The 24095-nt window shown below is 42.3% G+C and overlaps 1 protein-coding gene across 5 annotated transcripts in view; it reads right to left on the bottom strand.

Moving 5' to 3' along the window:
* Positions 1–24095, bottom strand: part of LOC111574218 (pleckstrin homology domain-containing family G member 1) — an 83044-nt gene that overhangs the window by 27386 nt on the left and 31563 nt on the right. For 2 of the 5 annotated variants that reach the window (XM_023278689.3, XM_023278691.3), the window contains exons 2-4: positions 7739–8298; positions 1814–1914; positions 625–694 (exon numbers count right to left, since the gene is read on the bottom strand). In XM_023278689.3, the coding sequence (XP_023134457.2) occupies positions 625–694; positions 1814–1914; positions 7739–8298 (731 nt within the window). Of the gene's footprint in view, positions 1–624; positions 695–1813; positions 1915–7738; positions 8299–16895; positions 17000–19309; positions 19711–24095 lie in introns of those variants that run through there. The other 3 variants (XM_023278692.3, XM_055015984.1, XM_023278690.3) reach the window with 3 other exon arrangements.

Genomic DNA, 24095 nt, shown 5'->3' with positions numbered 1-24095 from the left:
GGAGACTCTCTCTGATTGACAGTGCAGAGCAAAATAACCAACCACATGACAAACATGAAAGAGTGCGTCAGACCAGGACTTTCTATTGAGCAGTCTGTGTGTTTTTCTCTTGATTTAGAGTTACCAGCAGTAGCTCTAGTGAGTAAATAAATGTGGTGGACTGAGAGGCAGCTTCTCATTCTGAATAATTCAAATTGCAAGCTGCAGGCAGTGAGAGGGCAGGATTATGCAAAGTTTGAGTTTGACAACTATTGGTTCTGTAGTTGGTTGTTACTTTCATTGAAATTCATAATGACTTGTAAAGCAGGGAGGATATCTAGTTGTAGGGGGTTTGAGTATTGGCAGTAAACGCCTTAATATTTTAACAGCTTTTACTTTACACCTCGAAGTTAACAACCACCACAAAACAACAAAAATGTATCTTTATCACATGGGACCTTTAAGTAAAAAGTATAGAATTATTATTAGCAATATGTATTTAAAGTTTTGCTTTAGAAATTTGTATTATTTTCCCCAGAATACTCTAATCTATAATATTTTGTGACATATTGGGCAACTGTGTGGAGCAAAGCCAGAGGAAAAGAAAGGAATTGAGGGAGGGAAAGTATGTAGTTGAGGATTTACCTTGGATACAAAGCACTCGGCGATGGCAACAGGGTCTGCGTTGCACTTCTCAAGATGATGAAGAAGGTCCCTGAAACAAACACAGAGTTCACGGTCTTTAACACATGTTGACCAACTTTATCATCTTCCCTCGACACATAGATGTAAATGACTCTCCTGTGATTCATTGTTCCCAACAATTGTGTTGAATTTCGGCAGTAAGAGTCACCCTGGGTACAGAAAGTAGGTCTAGGGTCACTTGATGCTGAACAAATAAGAAACTTCCATGTATTCAAACAGCCAGCTCCCGTGTGTAATTGTGTATGTAAGTGCAAACTGTGGAAAAAAGAAATGCCGCCGTTCAAGTTATTGTTTCATGGCCAAAGCATGAGGTCATGGCGACCGCTTTAAACTGCTTTTATGCTTCCTTTTTACTGGCTAGCTTGTCTGTGAGCGGCAGCTGAGAAATGAATGGGTGGGAGAGAATGTTTGCGTCTCCAGACCACCATGGCTGATGCTCAACTGGCCATTTTAGTCTGGATACAGAAGTCACACCCACAAACACACAGTTTGGAGCGAAGCTGGGGGAGACAAATATGCAGACGGAGACTGATTATATACACTCACAAACAACACACACACCTGACTGCCGCAACAACGCCCTTCCCAGAAATCAACAGGTGGCTCAGCCCGGTTTTTTGTTGCACATTGTTTGTGAAGCCTGAGAGAGACGAGAGTCTGTCGGTGTATTTTTATGCAAGAGGTTATTATTTAAAATGCTCTGCAGAAAGTCCAAGTTGGTTCTTGTGTTGATCCAGGTCCAAACCAAATAAATGGCTCACAGACAGTTTAGATTGTGTTTTTAACTTATTCTTTTATGCAAAATTTCACAGCTTGTGGAACTGTTAAGGTTGTGTGGGATTTTACAGACTTCTTTCACTCCCTATAATGTTCAATTTGTGTTGATACCATCACAGAGGGTTTATTTTAGACTGAAGGCCTAGTTACACTGCAAAAACTCAAGATCTTGCCAAGTCTATTTGTCTTATTTTTAGTCAAAATGTCTCATTCCCACTTGTCAAGTCAAGTTTTAAGTGCCATAAGAGGCCTCGTCTGACAGTTTACAGGTAAGTGAAGTCTCATAGCAGTCAAAGTCAGACTTGAGTCCATGTCTGTGTTCAAATTGTCTGGCTCCGTGTCCGTGTTGTACCTGTTAAAGTGGTAGATGTCCTGGATGTTGCCGAACAGTGAACCTTTATCCTCAGAGCTCAAGGCCAGTCGGGAGTTGTTGCTGATACACTCCAAATAGTCCTGCAGAGAGAAACAGAGACCACAGTTATTTAGAAGGACTTACAGAGGACTGACATCTTGATTGGCACCAGTCTCAGGCAAACATATGACCAACCTCCTCCATGTAGCTTTAAAATGCCCTCGGACAGCTGGTTCTACATGTGCTGCTTTGGCCAGAGAGTAAAGAGTCATGTTGAAAATGTCCAAACATAGTCAAGCTTTGGCAGCAGTCTTTATTATAATGTGTAAATGTTTTTATGTAAGAGTTACAGCAACAAAGCAAGTATAATTTCTATTTCCAGAATTCTGGAAGATGTTGATTTTTCAGATCAGGCTTTGAAAAGAAAGAGAAAGTCAGGAAGGGACAAGTTGCTAAGAGAATCACAGTGGTTAACCCACAATCTTCCACCTACAACTTGACCTGTTAAGCAAATATTTCCCTGATCCAGGGCTTAATAGAAGCTGCACTTTTAATATCATCCTTGGCTATCCCCCAACACCAAAGAACATGTAGAGCCAAGCTTTTTAATCATGTTACTTTTAGTGATTTCTCAATAAACTGACAACTTGATGAGTCACAATATTAAAGCATCATCACCCAACTGCAAGTCCAGCTAGATCAAATCTCCAGGAGGTTTCAGGTAGATCAGATTCCATCCTCATCCAGCTGCTATCCAGCTGTAAACCAACATCCTCTTCATCCAAAAATTCACACCCACGGTTGAATAATTTCAGGTCTCAGTTCAGAACAGTGTATGACATAAACTGAAATTCAAAATAAACTTTGAAAACCAGTTTTAATCATCTAATAAAGTATTAAACCAATTTATTTAACTGAAAGCCTTTTTCCTGCATCACTGTTTCTGGTAAACAGCTCGATAGGGGCATCAAGCAGGTCATCAGGCTTGTTGTAAGTTAGATTTTTGCTGAGAAACACAAGTTTCACCTTGAAAAACAGGAAGACTTAACTGTGTGGAACTTATCAGTGTCACCATCACTGACGTTAGTGATGAGAGCTGATATGACTGTATCTTTCTTTTGGCAGAGAGAAAGACAGATCAACAACTTTGTGTTATCTGTAAGCTAGTAAAACCGTAAAACCATTACTATACTGTGCAGAACACACACACACACACACACACACACACACACACACACACACACACACACAGGAAAAGTCACAGTGTCTATCTCTCTGCCTCATTATAAAGTGTCTCCTACTTGTCTGTCTCACTCTCACATGACTTAAGATGACTCTGATAGTATCTGTTCCTGCAGGCAATGAAAACCTGCCAACCTGAGTCAAACCCAAACCACAGTTACACAGAAAAAAAAACACAGTACGCATACACAACACAAATGATTCCACCCATGCGTGTTCAAATCTTAAGCCGTTAGCAGGTATCTGATAGGGGCAATGGTTTTTAAACCCAGTAAAGGCGTCACAGCCCTGAGAAAAGTACCAGGTTGCCCTTATGTGCACCAGAACTGATCATTTCAGCACATAAAACCAGACTCCAATTAGTCTGTTTGCCTAATGTTCTGTCCTCTGTTTCTGTTATAGTTTTATGCTTTTAGCCATTATTATTTCAATTGTTATAATAACTGAGCCTCGGCAGCAGTCCATTTAGCTGTTTGATTAGGCAAAGGGAGGGAAATGCAAAGAAAAAAGACAAAGGCTCCTTTCAGACAGGGTTTCCGTTAATCTGAGGCCATCTCAACATGTTGGCTTACATTTCTGAATGAGCACCCTGCTCACTTTTCCGTAAAAGTCAAGGAGGCAATCTTACAAGGTCAGTACTGAGGGGCTAGGTGCCATTTCTGCACCACTTTTCAACACGGCACAAGGCTGAACTTTGTCACATTTATGGATTGGCAGGCACAAGCGACTTTGTACCTCCAGCCATTTGTAGGAATCTTTCTTCTGAGTTTATTAAATACCTGCAGTATCTCCAAAGAAGGTTGTGCACATTTACACAAGTAGAACAACAACAGTGTCTTCATTACGTACACATAATTCTGAAATATCCTCAACATGGAGACAGGATTGGTCAGGATCTAACGGCCCAGTCTTATCAGTCACAGTTTATCAGCTACATTTGTTATAGAGCAGCTTTGGATTTAGTCTTGTGTTTGTTTATATATTATTTTACATCCTGTGCTACTTGGTGTACTGTCCAAGCTTGCATATATAACACATATCATGCTCATACCGTGGCTCTCTCTTTTGCAAGTATGTCTAAATGAAGTGATTTCAGTGTGACTGTCAGAACACCGTAACTTTAACACAGTGATGAAGCCACAGTGTTACAAATCCCACTTCTGAAAGGGGCTAAAATTGTTTGGAATGGTGTGTTTCAAACATGGAGTGAACTGGACGTAAAGAGTTTAAGAGCTTCAAACCAACATTTGGGTTCAAGGATTTAAATTACAGAATGGAAATCCTGCTTAGGGGAAGGCTAGCGGTCGTGTTTGGGGTCACCTCAGGAGGTCATGTTTAGATTCTGTTGACTATCGGCAGTAATGCGTAAGGTGATGCTTTATTAGCCACGAGGTCAAAGATCTGACCTGGCATGACCAGTTCACTCATCGCACTCAGCTGAAGCCTGACTGAGCCCAACAATGGGCAGCCTTCACATCAGCACACACACCTGAAGCTTCTCTCTCTGCTCAGCATCAGACACAACATGTACAAACTTGGTACTTTCTTGCGTTAACCATTAACTTCTTCAAGCACACACTCCTTTCCTACACGCCCTCAATCCGGCTCGCAGTAGGAAGCTTTTCCTCCTGACAATGCTGAGTGCAAACAACCAAACCTCTATACTAGAGAATTTCTGCATGGTCAAGTGATGTTTCCAGATTATTTCCAAACTCCTGACTCACTTCAAATGGACTGGCCATGCGTTCCAGCTCTGGGAGCGGAAGGAGGAGAAGGGAAAGCGAGATCAGAGCTTTCTCTTTGACATTGTTTATGGAAGACGGATTGGGCTCATTACACACACCGATCGAGCCAAGGAGGGGAGGCCATGCAGAACCAACAAACACCAAACAATGTTCACGCACGGAAAAGTACGGTGGCCCCGAGAGCTCAGTGTACTGAAAACACATACAAACAAACAAAAGAGAAGCACGCTAAGAGAACATCATCACCAATTTAACAGCACACGTGCAGCATTTAGGGGAAAAAATCACCCTGCAAAGAAGTGAGAAAACACCAACACGGCTGCTGACAGATGAAACACAGGTGAGCCCAGGGGAGTCTGGGTAAATATTTAAACTGAGGCTGTCACACCCTCTTCCACTGGCTGGAAGCAGCATCAGGTAAAGGGATTATTGAAACAGGGCAGCTCACACAGGGCGGTACTGATAATAGATGGCTTGATGCTGTAGTTTTCTCTCCACTACGGCCAACTTGTCACGTTAAAAGCCGTATTCATCCAGATACAATCAGCGCAATCCATCCTTGATGCACTCACTGGAACTGTCATCAAAAGGGTGAGGAAAGGCTAAATGCATATGTCTGCTCCAAAGTGCTGGTGAAGAATTAGCTGTCTTGCCATGTAAGTGTCCAAGGGCTGGGTGGTCTGATCCACTAATGGCAATAGGTGGTCTGCAGAAGCAGTAGAAGGCTTATTAAGTGCAGCTCCTGAGCTCTGTTCAGTGTTTCCCTAACCTACTTTGGACATTGTTATCTCAAACCTAAATCCCTCTTCCTACTTTCAACTCTCTATCCCGCTTCCTCACCTCTGTGCAATGATGGAAGGAGGGCAACCAAGGAGGAGGGGGAGGGAGGGAGGGACATCGATCAGTGGTGACAAGCCAAAACCCCTTAACAAAAACCTTTTCCTCCTGCCCATCGCATCTGCTGGGAATATGAGTTTACTGCAGCCATTTTCCTTATGAATGTTTTGAAAAATAACAGACGGAAATACACACATGTTGGCCCATGAACCGACAGTTCAAAGTGGGAGAGGGAACACTGGTAAGAAGGAGGATGAGGGGAAAAGTGGACGAAGCTTCAGGACATGCAAATACGCAAGTCTCCACGCAAATTTTTTTTTGTCATTTTACACCACTGTCAATTTAAATGAAACTGCAGGAAGCAGACGTACAACACACAGCACATGCATCTAGTGCATTTTTAGCACAGTAAATTTCATAGAGAACCAAAAGGAGATGAATAGAGAAACAAAGAGGAGGGGGAAGGAAAGGGAAGCAACCGCTGATACAAACCACTACACCCAACCTTTAACAAAGCCACCAAAGCCATGACTAGAGGCAATGTGTATCCTCGCAGTTCAAAGTCAACCTTACAAAAAACAGTGCATTTGCTTGAGTGTGTGTGCATGCAGCACAAAGGCACTGGTGTCGTGTATCTCAGCCAAACTCCGCCTGCAAGCACAGGTGACTTTGTTGTATGAATGGTTCCCAGCAGGTAACGTCACGTGTGAGAAAAACCACACCTGACCTAAAGCTTGTGTGCTATCTGCTGATTTAAAGCCTCCTGAAAAGATCAAGGTCAGGCGGTTGCTGGGCCGACACACATTTAATGATGTTCTGAGTCAGCTGGGAAACATTTTACATGAGCATTTTATTTAAATGTTCCTGAGCTGCATGATTCTAATCTGTAATTCCAGGCTTCATCAACTTCACCAGTATTTACTGTTCTCTTGTTTGTTATTTCACTGCATCTTTTATCTCCTCCCTCACCCCGACCAGTCGAGGCAGATAGTTGCCCTGACCGAGCCTGGCTCTGCAAAATGTTTCTTTTCTTAAAAAGTGACTTTTTTCTTCCTACTGTTGCCAAGAGCATGCTCACAGGGAATCATCAGATTTCTCTATGTAACATAATACTATAAGGTGTCGACCGTAGGCTCCTTGAGATGACTTGTGCTGTGAATTTGTGCTAAATAGATAACACTGAACTGAAATGTTGTTTAGTCTGTGAAAGATGAGACCTTCGAGAGGTTTAAAGTTCCACATGCACCGACTTCAGATGCAACCTCAATTTATTGGTCTAAAACACTGACTCCTAACCTGGGTGTGATGGGATTTTTTTTTTAATAGAAAATCAGTCATTTTTGAAGTATACAGAAAATTTTGGTATTGTTGGGATTCTAAAAATCCTTCATAAACAAACAAACAAAATACAACCAAAGCGAATCATGTGTTTGTTGAACTGGCAACAACCAGTGGTCATATACAACTGGTAATACGTACAGACAATCTCAACATTAACTCTGGTATTAAATGCAGTTCTGAAGTGTTAGTACTTTACTTGAATATTTATGTATATTTACTACTGTACTATTTCAGAGGGAAATGTAATTTTCCATAAATTAGTTTAGAGCCAAGAAAAGTCAAAAATCATCTCAGGAATCTTCAGATTTATCTTGTGATCCCCAGACTGGAACCACTGGACTAAACCAGCTGCATATAAAGTAGCTAAAATTGGCTCCATCTTTAGCAGCTTTAACAGTAAAATATTCCTCAAACATTGATGCATGATCTACTAATGTCATCTGTAATAACATCTGCAGAACAAGTACTTTAATATTTGATACTTCAGGTGTATTTTCCTGCATATACTTCTGTAATGAGGATTATGTATCTTGACACATTCTTCTTTTACACACACGTCCCATATGAAAACTGAGACGTCTCACGGTTGTAGCTGCAGAAGAGTAAATCTCTTCAAGGCCTCTCGCTGTATTTGATGTTCTGCCAAAAGTGCTAATATATGTTTGAGGTTCTGCCCACATGTAGGATCCTTCTGCTCCTAATTTCCTCCACATGCTGTGTTCAATCACAGCATTACATTATTATGGATTTTTCTTCTTACCTCTACAATGCTGCGCAGGTCCTGTACGTAGGTTCTCTCCGTGTCCAGTATTTCCTTCACCACTCGGTCCACGTACGTTATGGTTCCCTGCACCTGACTGGTCCCATCTCCACCCTCTGGGCTCAGCTCTGGTTCTGAATGCTCAGTCGCAGTCTGTCTCCCTTTCCCACTCCCTGTGTCCATCCCTCCATCATTCCTGTCGTCGTCCTCTCCACAGCCCAGCTGCCTGGCAGGGACCAGCTCCAACCGGATCGCCCCAGAGTCCCTGTTGGAGGTGACGGGGTTACAGTGAGGGGCGGCGACCAGAGTGGAGCGGCTCCCCAGCGAGCAGTGACTGTCCCGGGAGGAGGCCGAGGACGAGGTGGAGCTGTAGCTGATGGGCCTCTCGGCGCTGTCCGGCGACGAGTCCATACTGAGGGCGGAGCAGTAGCGCGAGGAAGCGTGGCGGGAGGCCGGGTTGCAGAGGCAGCGGGCTGAGATGTCAACGGAGCTCAGGACCGAGCCAGAGTCCGGCACTTCGGGAAGAGGAGGCAGCGCATCAGGCAGGTAGCTGTAATCGTCTAGAGAGAGTTAAAAAAGGAAAAAAGAAAGATTAATCTATTTCGTTTCAAGGTCAGGAGTCTAGTTACTAGTTGCTGGTTTTAAGGGCCACAATTGCATTAGACAAACACAGTAGTTTCCTCATTTATTACAATGAAGCCTCTGGTTTGGAAGGCTGCTGAGGGCTCCATGGAGTCTAGCAAAAACACGGCTCAAGTTCTGCTACAGTGGGTTGTCAGTGGTTTTGCCAAAACGATGTGGCTAATAGTGGAATGGCAGATAGAAATTACCCTGTAATACTGGGCTCCACTGCTGTTTACTTTGGAAGCACAGAGATGACAGAGAGAAAACCCTTCCAGAGTCGTACAATCTTGGCACATGCAACATAAACTGCTGCATTCTGTCATTACGGTTAATACAGTTTAAAAATGGACTTCCTCATTTGTGTTTCATCTTCTGGGCTTACCAAATCTGTAGCAACACGCGAGAACAGCTCTGTGTGTTGTCGTGCCTTTTAACTGTTATTGTTGGTTGGCTGCTTCCCAAACAAATGCTCTGTCTGCTTCATTTTTAAATATACGGTTGTCAAATTACACTATTACTGCAAATACAATCAATTAGCTTCTCGATACAAGTCAGTACAACTCCTGTGACAATTTCTAAATAAAAGGCAGAATGTACAATCCACATTACGGCTGTCTGTCACAGTGAACTTGTTTTTCTATCATGATCAACCTTTGGAAGAACCCTCTAAAAATCTTAGGTTTGTTTGGACTTGAAGAACACAACCCTCTTTTTTATTTCTGTCTTTCTTCATGCTATGAAATGAAATGCATGAAATGTATCCCAAAGTGTAGGATTATAGTGAAGTGAGGTGAATTTCATCTGTAAAGCCCACAGTTTTTCTCTGAGAACTTCACAGTCCTTACAATGCAACACTGTCTATTCTTAAATGCTCTATTTTGAAAAGTAAATGAAAAGCTGCACCGGGAAAAACACAAAAAACAAGAGAAAAGGCTTTGTCCTAGAAAAGAGCCAAGTAAATCAGTAGTAGTGCAGTAGTAGAATTACTAAAAGCCAAGTATATAGGCTATGATGCTATCTAATCTGTAATTGTTCAACAAATTTTAAGCAACGTATTCAATCCAATTTGTTCATCCTAATTACACACCTTTCAAACTAAAGTCCAACTGATTTACTGTTGCAAAAAAAAGTCACACAGTCGTTAAAATTCAAATTAAATTCACACATCTGACACTCATTGACCCCCAGCTTCACTCTCTAAAACTGGCTGCTAAAAAGCCTCCCTGTGTGTAATTTCTAACACTTACAATACCACGTTCATATTCCTACAGTCTCTGTCTGTTCACCATCCCAATTCTTGACATTCCTGCTGACCACAGTCTGACTGACCACCCGACATACGAGGACCACTGGTTCTCACAGATCTGTCTTTAACTCCCTCCAAAGCAACGGCAGTAAACACTACACCTTGTGAGAAAAAAAAAAAGCACAACTCCAAGAAGCAAAAACTTGAATTTATTTGTATAAATGATGCATATGTGTTGTGCATGTGTGGATATTTTGCAGAGATTCAGTTCGATGGCAAGATTTAAAGTGTAACGCTGAGAGTTCCACACACGAGTTATGAACGAAAGCCCTGTGTCCACAGAGGACAGTTTGTGTGTTTGTGCACCTACAGGAGTCTCCTTGGCGTCCAGCCGATGCCAAACTGGCTCACCCTTTTGCATATGTGGAGAGACTTGTGAAGATACGATTACCAGCCTCAGAGGCCCCACAGTCAGGCCAGCTGAAGTAAAACCACACATGCAGCGTATCAGACAGAAGCCTTCCCAGTTTCCCTCGACTTTTTCCAAAGTCCTGCCACACAGAGCGGCTTTGATTGGAGAGCAAACAGCGATGAAGCACCGGACGGACAACATGAGAGAGCCTCATACCAACCCAGTGGGAGTTTGACACCAGCCTTTATCATCAAAGCCAGAAGCACCAGTGAACCGGCAGCTGCCATGTTGTGGCAACACTGATATCCAGTGCTCCTGTAGGATGGTGTGGCTTTCTCACTGCCAGCAGCAGCCAGCTCAGCCTAAACCTGTCTCACTTCAAAGCTCCACAGATCACAGGTTCAGGTTCAAAAACATGAAACGCGAAACTGAGAACAAGCTCAAAGAATCCAGGTACATACCCGCTCGCTCGCCTTTCAAATAGGCACCTTGGAGGTCTTTTTGCTACGGTGAGAGGGCTTCATAATGGCCGTCTGTGAGGAGGAGATCACAGGTTGGATTTTGGCAACGGCAACAGCACCGATACCAGGTTAAGAAAGTGAACCTGCATGTTGCTCCTCTGGGTCAGAGCTCAGATTTTGGGCCACTTGAGGCACAAGCAAATGATTTAAATACGTACACAATTATTTGCACCATCCTCGTGTCTGCGCAATGAGCTGAACCTGAAATTTACCAAGCATGAAGACAAAAGTAGAAGGGAACAGTTAGCTTGGCTCCTCAAAGATAACAAGTATAAGAATCACCACCACTAAAGTTCAATAATTAAAGAATTAGTTTGAAATTTTGGGAAATACTTATTCGTTTTCTTGTCAAGAGTTAAATAAAACATTCAGGTCACTGTGTTGAGCACAATGCAAGTCCTAGGAGATGGTTAACTTGGCATAAAGACTTAGAGACAAGGATAAAGCTAGCCTCACTAGAAGTACACCAACATGGGGCGACCGGATACCCCAGCAGTCAGGGTGGATGTCACATGGGCACAAAAGCACTGAGCAATGAGTCCTTGGTTCAATTCCTGACAGCCCAAACTACATGTCATTTTCCTGTCTGTCACATTTCCATTGCTATAGTTTAAAAAAGGGACAAAAATGTCTCAAAAAGATATTCTTTCAAACACCTTGTGCCTTGTTTGTTTATTCTGTATTCAAATGAAAATGTAAAATCTGGTGTTTTCTGGGGATTTAAATCCACGTTTCCACACAAAGCAACTGCAAATTGTACTTGCAGTAATTTCCTTTTCAAGGAAGTAAAAGGTTTCTCTCTGTTTCACCACAGTCTATAGAACTGCAAATATTAGGGAAATTAGCTTGTTAATGTATAAAAAAGCAACAGATATTTTAAGTCATTTTTGTGTTATTTGTCTGGAATTTCATGGTAATGTGTCAAAGCCCAATGAACAAAAAGAGAAAAATTATAATCCCCATTCACAGACTTTTAAAAATGGCAGCTGAGACAAAATGCTGCAAGCACTCAATCAGGAAACCTCACCACCAAAAATCTTTTACTTTTGAGAAGTACTATCACTGAGCAGGAGGCTTTTGAGAGGTAAAATAAATGCCCTGGAATTTAATTCAGTCCCTGTTTCTTGCAGTCAAAACACAGGTTAAATCTCTCCTATCACTAACTACTGACTACAAAAATCTAAAATCTTTCTTTTCATTTAATTCTCATCAAGAAAATACATGTATTGGCCAAAATATCAAACTGTTCCCTAAAGTCCAGTATTTAATCACCTTCTAGATCTCCTTTGGCCCCTATTAGCTCCCAGGAAAATAACATCTGGATCTTTTGCCAGATTTTCTTCAGCAGCTGTCTGCTATTTGTCGATGTTCTTGCAGAGTACAGTCAGGTTATCAGAGTGCCTCACATTACATACAGTCATCTGATCCATTCTTAGTGTAAAAATACTATTCAGAGGAGCTTTAAATCCCCAACCCACCTACAATACAGTGATAGCTGCCAGCCCTCTGGGTCATCTGTCGTCACTGAGTCATGTTTTTCAGAGGAACATTAACTCTAACCCCCTCTTGGACTACTTCTCATAAGGAAACCTGACTGTTTTGAAACCCAGAGTCTGGTGTGCTGAATCACAGCTTTCTCTACTTTTAATTTTGCTTCGCTGCGCTGCCAAGAAAAGCAGGAAGGAAATGGAGCTTCCAAAAACTGAAGTGGCATGAAACTGTATTTTCCTCAGACAAGTTTGGGGCTGATTCACCGTCCAAATGTTTGCACCACCGGGCCTGACCCACTTTTTAACAATTAAGGATCAGAGATGAGAAAGAATCCGCTGAGCGAAAACAATACGCACAGAAACCAACAGCCTTGGCTTTTCGATAAGCAACACACACCGCTTTCAAGTTACACAATGCACAATGAGTTGAGTTATATTACACATTAATAGGTAACTGACTATTTTCTTTGCCCTTTGACAAATCTATGATCCATCCTTCCTTATCGCAGCAGGTAATGTATGTTAATCTATTGTGTGTGCGCGTGTTTTACACAAAATGCATTAGGTTTATCACTCCAAAGATAACACTAGCCAAGCTAATAACTTAATGGTCCTTGCACCAGCTTGTGTGGTGAGATATGAGTGCACACACACACACACACACACACACACGTGCAGCCTGCACACACACAAACATCCAAGCAGAGCAAACACAGAGGAGCCATGCTTGCAGTGAAACCCAAACATCACAGAGAGATTGCCCCATCTTGTGTTTGCCCAGCCCCTCCTTCCCACCTTCCAGCTTCATGTTTGGGGCACACCCTGTCCGTTTCCTGGGTGAACTGGATCTTTTCTAACACACACCGACACCCCCCTCCCACCTCAACACAAACACACACACACGTACACACACAAACAGGCCGAGAGCAGAGATGGCCAGGCTTTAGTTACCTCCTGTCCAGATTATGTTCAACTTGATCCGTGTAAATGAGCTCTAATTATGGTCCTAAGCATGCAGGTTGGGACTGTTTCTCCTCTGCATGTGTGTGTGTGTGTGTTGTGTTTCTGCGCATGTGAGGATTAGGATGGTGTGCGACGGCTGGTTTTCCTGCCAGAGAGAGAGAGAGTGAATCACTGAGTGCCTGAGCAACCTGGCTTCAATCTCTGGCTTTCATTTAATTCAAAAAAGACAAAGAGCCTGGGCGCTTTAGTCTCAGGCTAAGTTTAATATGTTGAACATCAGGTCTGTCTGGAAGGCAAATAGCGACAACCAGAAAGAACCAGACTGAAGACTGTGCAGACAATAAACACAGAGAGGAGAGGAAAAGAAAACAAAAAACACCGGCAAAATACTGAGTCACATGTTGTGTTTTAGTCTTCAGGAAAGTGTAGCGGTTATTCCTAAATAAACACAAATCTTCTGATTCACTTTATGGATTAAAATGCTTCAAAACTGGATGACCGAGAAGAAACCGAACTGTCTGGAGCACTTGCAACACTCTTAAAGGCTCTGGTGCATAATTATCAGATTTGTTTTCCTCACTTTTAATTTCTGGAAGCATTTTCAGCGATAGACACGTCATTACAGTAAACAGGGATAGGAAATTTTTTGATGCATGGAAACATAAAGTTCCTGCACACCTGTTCTGGAGCTTTTGATTGTGTCACATAATTCCTCAGCAAATGAAGTTTCTCTGGTTATATTGGAAAAAATGCATGCTGTGATGCAAATAAAAGCAAATAAATGGATGTTATGATCATTACTTTGGTGAAATTAACAAAAAATCTACTTTTTTCAATATCTTCCTGAGTCCTAAAAGTAAAAGTCACTTGAACTTTCCTGATAAATATTATTACAAGTGATTCTAATGAATTTGCAAATACAGATAACATCATTATATCGTGAATGCCGTATCAAATTACATTGACTTGACCATTAAAACACAAAAAGTGACAGCAATATCAACTAAACTAGTCTCCTTTCCTAATTAATGTGCAATCAGACCATTTAAAGTATATCTGCATCGTGAATACAAGCACACACTGACATCTGACATGTGCATGACGACCTGCTACAACGGATGATTTTGCTCCGTTGAAGCAGTTCCGTCAATTCGACAAGCCTCACCACCAGCCCAGTCAGGTTTAATGACTCATGCTGCACTTAGCTGGTCCACTTCAGTCGCGCACTTTATGGTCACCTGAAGTGCTCTTTGCTCTGGAGTGGTCAGCAAACAGCTGTGAGCACCCTCGTCTCTTTACAGCCCCGATGATCCTCACAAGGAGCTCAAACAGCCCAGTGAGCGCTTTGTGATGGACACATGAAGACACCGTAAACAAGTTCAAAGTACGACATCATATGCAGATATTGGATATAGAACAGCTGCATACAATTCCTGGTGTTTATTTTATGTCGACCGACGTCTCTATTCACTGGGTTTAACCGGCTGTAATAAACTGACAGTCTGTGGCGGTTTGAGCATCGAAGCTGACATGCGACTTCCAGGGAGGATCCCTCAGTAATAAAACACAGCCCAAGGAATAACAAAGAGGGGATTTCGGACTGGAAAGGCCATAACATTGGGAAATATCCACTTGGTTTGGCTAGACTTGGCTGAACTTTGTGTTGTGTTTTCGCACAGAGTGATGAGGAGGACTGTATCGTGCAAAAGAGGTTTCAGGGGAGGAGGAACAGGAAAGGAGTGACCAGTAAAAAGGCAGAGAGTGCATGCAGTTCTATTTATCCAACACTGGGCATCTGCATGGACACGTATGTTTGGTACAGGATTATGAATTTTGGGATGTATGGCAGTGGTCAACAGAAACATTTAACAGATGGCAATAGTGAATCCAAAGATGCAGAAAGTATAAAGTGGCTTCCTTTTTTTGGTATATTTACACAGACTTCTTAAAGTCTGTCCACCTATTTTCTTCCACTTATCCAGAGTCGGGTCATGGTAGCAGCAGGGTCTATGGATCTATCCTAGGGTCTCCTCAGAATTGGACGTGTGGAAAACCTCCAAAAGAAGGCGTGCAATAGGGATCATAATCAAATGCTCAAACTACCTCAACTGGCTCTTTGCGACACAAAGGAGCAGCGACTCTCATCTGAGTTCCTCCTGAACGTAAGAGCTTCTCACCTGATGTGAAGTTTGAACCAAGTCATTGTACGGAGATTAATTTTAGCTGCTTGTATCCACAATCTCATTCTCTCAGTTACTGCCCTAAGCTCATAGGTAAGGGTTGCAGCAAAGACTGACTGGTGAATCAAATATAACTGCCTTAATAATGCTGACTTTTGAGAAAATCAAAAGAACTAAAGAGTATGAAGGAAGCTCTCCTATTCACTGTGTCCAGTTCTGCAGTACTTAAACCTAGTGAAAGAGAAACGGCGGCGATAGAGCATTCTTCTTCAAATCTATTTTGCCTCAAACAAAACTAACCACAACAAAAGGTAAACAATGCACAACCCTCAGGTGATCACCACGTCTTTAAGCCTGCAAACATGTATTTTGTGAGGAGGCACGAAAGGAATTCACTGCGACACGTTCTGGTGTGACCAGGGATTATAAAAGGATTTTAAGTAATAGAGAGACATCAATGTCAGAATTTTCACCATGACATCAGTGTGGAGACCTCAGGACAAGTGGCATTTCTTTCTTTCTTTCTTTCTTTCTTCCTTCCTTTCTGTCATCTTTATTCCGACAGTTCCACTCTAATTCCACTCTACACCTCTCTCACTTGTGTCCATTACATCAATTTCAAGCACAACATTCCTGCCAGTGTCTCGACTTCGCCCATTTTCTTTCTCTTTTCCTGTCATTTGTGCATTCAAACTCAGAATCTGTCTGGCAGGTCATAAAGTTACTCTGCCAAGTGTGCGTATGAGCTCCACAGGACATTCCTATGGGCTCAGACCATGCCTCTCCAAGCATATACTTTACTATGTAAAAATACACACTGGCCAGCCTGTACACAGCACATGGCTGCAGACCACCAGGACTCACATTTGCATTTGGAGCGCATGTGTTCATCAGACTCGAAGCACTCAGTTTCAACTGCATGTACATTTTCCCTTGTAGAGTGAAGAGCAAATCACAGCAGTTGTTCTGTAATCGCATCATCACCTGTAGGAGTGTTAAATTTTCTGCTTTAATCACTGCCTGAATGCAATATGTTCTGGACATATCACAACAAATGTCTAAAATTTAGACTTCTCCTGAATAAAAAGTCAGAATTAGAACAGACACAACAAGAAACACTACCAGGAAATTATCTGCTGCAGTATATTTTTTAAATTTCAACTGCATGTAGAGCAAAGAAATGGATAACAGTGACGCTAGGAGTGCAACAATTGATAGGGTGCATGACCTGAAATGCAGAAAACTTTCTAATGAATTTACACAAGAAACTGAAAAAAATCCTATGAACAATATGACATATATACATATCCAAGTCTAATCAATCATCAGCTGCTGCCGGTGGACCGACTTGTGAGACACAAACTGATAAGATCAACATTAGAGGGTTTGGAGGAAAGGAGCTGAAATAATTCACTGGAAAGAACCAGAATGTTGTGAGAAAGATTGAGATTTCAGTCATAGATAGGAGTGACCACACACTTTGCACCGTTCATAGATCCACAAATTAACGTTGTTTGTCCGTGTGGGTTCTTGTTTATCCTGCAACAGGACCAGATGGCAACCGAGTTCAATGCCATTCAGCCCAAGTTGTTTGTTGCAGACTACACAGTCCTCTCTAACTCAAGAGCACTGGAAGCGTAACTGAATCCAGGCGCCGTTTTTGGATGACGAAAAGGAGAATGCATTGTTTTTATGCAAGAACAAGACATTGTGTGACTTACAGCACGGACGTCTTTGTCTTCACTTTGGCAGCGTCTCTGCAAACACTTTAAAGCCAAGGGACGAGTGCGACTGCAAGACAGTGAGAAATGAGGAGGAGAGATCCCTGAGGAATGAAAGTAGGAAGAAAAGATGAGAGGAAGGGCCAAAGGTCAAACACCACCCACTCCCTAACTTTTCTCCTCTTTTACATTTCCCACTCGCTCTGTCTCATTTTGAATTCTGCCTTTTGTAGGACTTAAATCCCTAAAGCGTCTCTATCTTAAATCAATCTACCAAAATTCTTTCAGCACCTACACCTTTTGTCTCAAGCGTCTTTTTTAAAACCCTCAAACATAAACTTTGGAGCAGGTTTGGAGCAGCATCTAAAGTCCTCGCCGCCTCAGCCTCCCATCCTCTGTCGCGTCCACTTTAGGTCAGTCTGGTGTTTCTGATAGAGATATAGGCTTGATCTCAACTGACGCTAAGGGCCTTACGGTGTCACTCTGGATTTCACACCGCAGCTGAATGAAAGTGGAGAGCAGGAGAAGAAGCGAGGGGGCAGAGCTGGGAGAGATGTGGAGAGGCCAAGGATGGGATTGGTGACATGAGGCGGGGTTTCAATTGAACAACCTATCGCTGGATTAACAAAGAGATGGGATGGCCAGGGCAGGAGGAAATAAGTCGATGTGTGGGCCCACGAGAAGCCGCACAACATGTCAACACGCGCTACAACTGGCAAAGACTGAGGTTTGAGCTCAGTGTGTGATTTAACAGACTCCTGGCCTTTCACAGCCTCACAAAACATGGTTAAAGTAAACACACACACGCACAGCTGGTCGGCTAATTACCAACAAATGGCTTCTTTCAGTAATGAAGTGAAAACCCTTTAAATGATTCAACAATCGCCACACGCTTCCAATACATGCAGATTAACACCTCTTATCTGCAGATCGTGTTTATGAGTTGCAGCTCTGTTTGTTTTCGACATGAGGGAGGAATGCCGCTTCGGTTGAGCGCACCGGTGTTTAAGCTGTGGGAAAAGCATCCACGAAGCGCAACACAGTCCCTATTTTCGGACACACACACGGTCTCGCAAGCCACTCTCGGGACACCCATGCGACCCCTGCACTGCACACACCCTTGGCCCTCCCTCCCAGCGTGACACACTAGCCTCCTTCTCTGACCTGACTGGATTCCAGCCCACAGCAAAACCTCACCACTGAATCATTTCACTCACTTTCCTGCAGAAGTCCATCGTCCTAAAGCCCCTATAGCCTCACAGGAGCGCACGTGGGTGGACTGGAGTGAAATAGGAAAATTATTGATTTGTTCAGATTGCTCCAAAGGGACCTGCCCCCCCCCCACCACCACCCCCCTACATTCATGCAGCCTCTGTGGGGGCTGCAGTTTCTTGCACGTGAGTGCACAGGATAGGGGGGCAGATGTCTTCCCGGAGGCCTGGACAAGCTGGGTGGGAGGAGGAGGACGGAGGGGTCCATTGTCTCCTGCACCTCCAAACCAGAGTTTGCTCTAAACAGTAATTATTCCCCCCCTCCACTCCTCTCCACTCTACCCGTTTGTAGCCATCCCCCCCAACTGCTGCCCTCAAGGCTCTAATTTGGGTCACAGGCTGCAGAATGGCATCTCAACACTCAAACCTACACCCAGCTAGAGGAAACTGACACACATGTCTGCTCTAAGAGACACGAAGAGACAGAAAACAAAACTTTTTTTGCTCTGTAAGTGTTTGTCAGGAACCATCTCCAAAGCAATTTGATCAAAGAGAAGAGACGCTTTGGATTCATAGAGATTCAAACTTAAAAACACGGACGCACACTTTAAGTTGTGTCGAAGAAAAAACAGCTGAGCCTGTATGCACCATCATCTCAGCATCACCAGGAATTCAACCCACAACGTCTGCGAGAAAGCAAACACGCTCCCATTCAACGCCAGGAGTGAGAAAACAAGCAGAGGACGCTGTTCATACAACAGAGACGGACGCTGTGGAGACACTTCACACAGCGCTGTCAGCTGAGGAAAAAAATATCACACAAACACCACACAAAAGAGCCAACAAGATAAACAGCCAAAACCATCAGAGACTAAGAAGCAGACCTTGTGTTTATAAGTTGCTGTTTGATGTTTGTCCAATTGCCACTTGAAAAAAAGGAGATTTTCTACTGTTTGTGTCTGGTGATCACTCAAATATTCAGTACAGAGCATCTTTCAGTCTAGAAACTGGATATTAATCCTACGTGAATATGGTTTGTAACCTCTATGAAGAGATGTGTAGACATGCAGCACCTCTGACAACCAAATCCAATCCCACCACATCACAGAATCCCCTCACCTCTGGGCAAAACTTCTGTCTCTAATTTGAGCTTTCTGGGAATAATCACTGCATATATTGAAGGGTTGAACATCTCCTGCTTACCGGTAGGCATTGTGGCTTGGCTCCCCTTCAACAGGAAAGTGGGTGAATGACTTCTAAAAAGTGACAAGCAGGTTTAAAAGTGAAACAGCTCTCCAGCAGGGTCACATATCCAGAGTATTCCGAGCAGTATTCCCAAGAAGAGTCTGTAAAAAAAAAAATTAAAAATCCCCTAGATTTCCCGAATGCTGCCAGTCATTGTGAATCCTTTCTCCTGGGAGTCAAAAGACACACACTGGAGCAAACTCTCTGAGGCTGTGTTTTCTCCTCAACACACTCCACTGGCTGATGTTCTTGCTTTTTCTTTCTCTCCCTTCAGTTTGCTGAGGATCTCCTCTCCCTCCCTCTCTCTCTCTCTCCTGTGGCAACACATCCACTGTGTGCATGTGTGCGTCTGTAAGTGTTCATATGTGTGTGTTTGCAGGGGAGTGTGTGTGTCGGAGTGAATGGCCTCTGCTCCCTCCCCATTGAGCTCTCCCCTCCCCCTGACTCCTCCCTCCTCTCTCCCGCAGCAAATTACAAGGAGCTGGCAGTTACACATTAAGTGCCTCCTCTCCTCTTTCCTCTCTTTCTTTTCCTACTTTTATCTTTATTTCCTCTTCTTCTTTTACTTCTCGAGTCCAGAATGAAACTTTTCGGCTCGGCCTGTGACGCTTTAGGGCCGGCGACACCTTTTTGTGGGTCTCCTGCAGGCTCAGCGGGCAGCTGGACTGCTGCTGGTACCACACAGCTCCAGAGATCACACACATTCGCACACTTTACAGGCAGGAGAAGGGGGTGAGGGCTGATCAATAGGCCGCCAGACAAAAGCTCCTCGTCCACCGCGAGACACTGCACTGCTCTTTGTGTCCCAGATTAGAGAGAGACTGCACAGAATGAGCACACAAAGTGAGAGAATGTGGAAAAGAAAGGATGCAACTTTTACCAGATTTAAGAAGAGCATCTGAGAAATATACAAATTACACTTTAAGACACTGGTTTCAGCATTTTGGGACTATGGAACCTGAAAATACTTCCTTGTGTGTTTCGATGTCAATGCCAATAAGACATATGAGTTTTAGTTATTGCATCAAAACTTTTTTTCTAGACTGTTACTGAACAATCTTAAACAATAGTCAACAAATCCACTTTTTCTAATGTTAGAAAACTTGGAATGTTCCGTCAATTTACAGGTCGCAGTCTACAGTTTCAAAATGTGTTCAGTTGCTCTGGAAGCTTCAAAAGTTTCCAAAGGAACTCTGATAAGCATCAGAGTAAATATGTCTTCAAAATTTTAGCAGAAAGCAAATATTACAAACTGGAGGAACTATTTAAAAGTAATATACTGTGGTGATTTTTAAAGTCTGACTGATATATCAATTGATATCATCTGATATTGGCTTTTTGCAAATATACTGATATATATGCATATATATGTTGCTCAATATGTGCCAATATGAAGAACATGCTGCAGAAAAAGATGTCTCCAATGATGTCTCATTTAGAAATGGTATCATCCCATAATTGGTCCAGTAGAGCAGCTTCGACTCCATTCTTTACAATACTGCAGCACATGTAGCAGAGTACAGACCATACAGTGGTGCAGAGTCAAGTGGTGTCTTCATGGTAAGTTTATGAAAAGCACCGATGGAAAGTTAATAAACCCCAACATTTTAAATATCACTTTAACATATTAGAATCAGAAATATATACATATATATGTATAAAGAATATCTGTCAATATGTTAAAATCTGATAATTTTTTGTAATGGAAAAACTGAGCTTGCCTCATACCAAGAGATTAAAGTCTGTTTCTTTTGTTTTGACTGTTACCATTCACTGTTTTTCAATGTCACCTATAAGCTCCCCAACTTTATGCAAGTGCACTATTTAATCACTAGAAGATCCCTTCAATGCGGCTTTAACAAAAGCAGTCAAACAAGGACTTTCTTAGAATAAAAAAAAAACAGACTTAGCAAAGCCATGATGAAGATGAGGAATATTTGTTGAAGGACTACAGTTGGAATTATGCTCCTGCAGAGATTCCCAAAAATTATTCATCACTGTTTCATCTATTTACACTGATAAATCCAGATCCCTTCACAGTTCTTTCACAGATGGTGTGGAATATTTACACTTCTAGTTTGTCTTTGCATTGGAGTTTGCCTAATAACACTTAATTTGTACAACACAAAAAGACATGAGAACATTTACTCACATGTGGCCAAAAGATGCACAGATCCAAAAGTCAGCAAATTTAGAGGTTTAATATGAAATAGAGCAACAATTAATCAACTAATTGAACTATTAAAATAATCAGTCACTACTTTCATGATCTATTGATTGGTTTCAGTCATTTTAAAGAAATAAAAGTCTAAATTCTCTGATTCTAGCGTCTTAAATGTGAATGTAATATTTTTTCACTCCTCTATGGAAATAACCTCAATATCTTTGGGTTGTGGACAAAAAAACATATTTAAGGACAGCATCTTGGGCTTTAAGAAACACTGATGGACATTTTTCACAATTTTTTAACATTTCATAGATCAAACACCCAATTGAGTATTATCAACAGCTAAGTAAAAGAATTAACAGATTATAATAATCATTAGTTGCAGCCCTTTCTAATGTATTTGTCACCTGGTGCACATGGTTACGACTTGCTAAACCTAAGAAATGTGAGTGATTTATGCTTTCCTTCTTTATTCCTTTCTTTCAGAGCTAAAATGATCAAATAATTTATACATTAAAGACAAATTGGACAAGATAAAATCATTTTCTGAGTACAAATACATCCTTTTTGTTCTCTCCTTAGGACCCCCTGATTCATCTCGTGACCCTCCATGCTCTAAGGTGTACTGTGTATAACTTCCTAAAGCATTTTTTATTCAGAACAGGCCTTGTGTCCCATCGGGACGACACACGTGACACAATGGACCCTTAGTCTCACACACTAAAGCCAATGTGTTGACTATTAGTCGTCCCTCTTTAAAGACAATCCTGGTCCCAGCAGCATGGGGTCCTGCCAGCACCCCCCCTCCTCCTGAAAAATACAATAATAGAGACCCCCTGGACTACCCTAGCACACACACACACACACACACACACACACACAGAGACCAGACCCCAGGAAGCACGACCCCTCTCTCTAATGGCCTGAGGGTCCGTTGACCCACGAAGCCCCAAAGCCTCCACTCTGAATCCAGATTGTCCACCTGCCACTCCCCCTCGGCCACCTTCCACCCCTCACACACACTGAGACCAGGCATAATGAGCACCTCCAGCTCGGCAAACACACCGAGGGGGCATCTAAACTCCTCGGTTCAGCCAAGCACGACCTGTTGATGACAGAAACCTACAGCAACAGTCGGCCTTATCTGATGCCCCCTGTGTGCTCCCATAGCCTCAGCTCCACTCCCTGCAGGATAACAACCAGAGAAGTAAAACTGTACCTCTTTTTCTTTGCTGCAAAACATGTACAGAGTGAGCTTACAACAGGGATCAAAAATGAAATGGGATGACAAAAAAAAGAACAAGTTTCTTGATGTTTTAGCTGTGGGTTAAAAAAAAAAACACACACAAAGAAAGGCTGCAGCAGGTTGTGGTTAAAGCTGTAATTATTATTGTCATCACAAACTTTTTGTTTAGTCTATTGAACATCCACACATCTTGGAAAGCGTCCGTGCAAAAAGTCCAAAATGCAAAGATATTGAATTTACACGGATATGAATCAGAGAAAACCAGCAAATCTTCACATTTGAGAATGTTTTGACATTTTTCTTGACTAATGAATGGAAGTGGTAGCTCCGAGATTTTGCATGTCAGAATCAATAAAAGCGATAACTCACATAGATAGTGAAGTCTTTCACCATATTGCTGGAGTGACATCACAGAGATATCCTGGTTTGGACTTTGAAACATAAAGGAAAGATTATTGCCAAGACTCAGATGAGCTCATTGGACTAATGCTTGTTTGGCAAATATGAAGCCACAGCCAGTTAAGGTTTACTGGAAACAAGGAGAAACATATATCCTGGCTAAAAAAACAAACAAACAAAAAAAACAACTCACATACCAGCAGCTATTAAAGCCCACTGATGCTGAATCCATCACCATATGTAGAAGCAATAATTTGTGGTTGCCTGTATTGCATTTTCCACTGTAGTGCTGAAAGAGCTGACCAACTATTGTTCATGAAGAAATACATTTGCACAATTGTAGCTACCAATGGTAAGTTTCACATTTCTGTTTTAAAGACATATAAGCAAATGTGAAAACTGTGCTGCTAGGACGGGCAAAAATCCAGAAAAAAGAACAGTCAAAAACGCAAAACGCCATGTGTTTCATCTGCACATGCACCATGAGCTGGATCAACAGGCTTGACCAGAAGCAACCACCAGTGAGCCACTGCAAGAGTTATTGTCTAGCTTTTTATGTTCTGCAGGTTTTTCCGCCCTTGAATCAGGTTTTCTACCATCAGAAGGGACGTGCACATGAGCCGGCATTTGGACAACAGCCAATATGAACACCCTCTTTCTGAAAAGACTGTGATTAGCCATCATCTCCAGTCACAGGGATGATTTTCTAAAGTTTGAACAGAGCCAAGAGGAAATACAGAAGTCTATTTCTCTCTCAGACCGCTCGAATTACAAAGTGTTTAAAGGGTATTATAGATTTGTGCTAAAATAGCAGAAAAAACAAAGCTTTAGAAATCCTGGTAGGTGCTTTTTTTAATTAACCTTTAGAGAACATTGCCATTTTTGTCTTTATTAGGTCTTTATTTATATTAAATTAGAAATAAGAAGTAGAA

Source organism: Amphiprion ocellaris, chromosome 12, assembly GCF_022539595.1.
Source record: "Amphiprion ocellaris isolate individual 3 ecotype Okinawa chromosome 12, ASM2253959v1, whole genome shotgun sequence".
In the NCBI taxonomy this organism is placed as follows: Eukaryota; Metazoa; Chordata; class Actinopteri; family Pomacentridae; genus Amphiprion; species Amphiprion ocellaris.
Note: the sequence above shows the minus strand (reverse complement) of the source record. Positions and strands in the feature narration are given on the sequence as shown.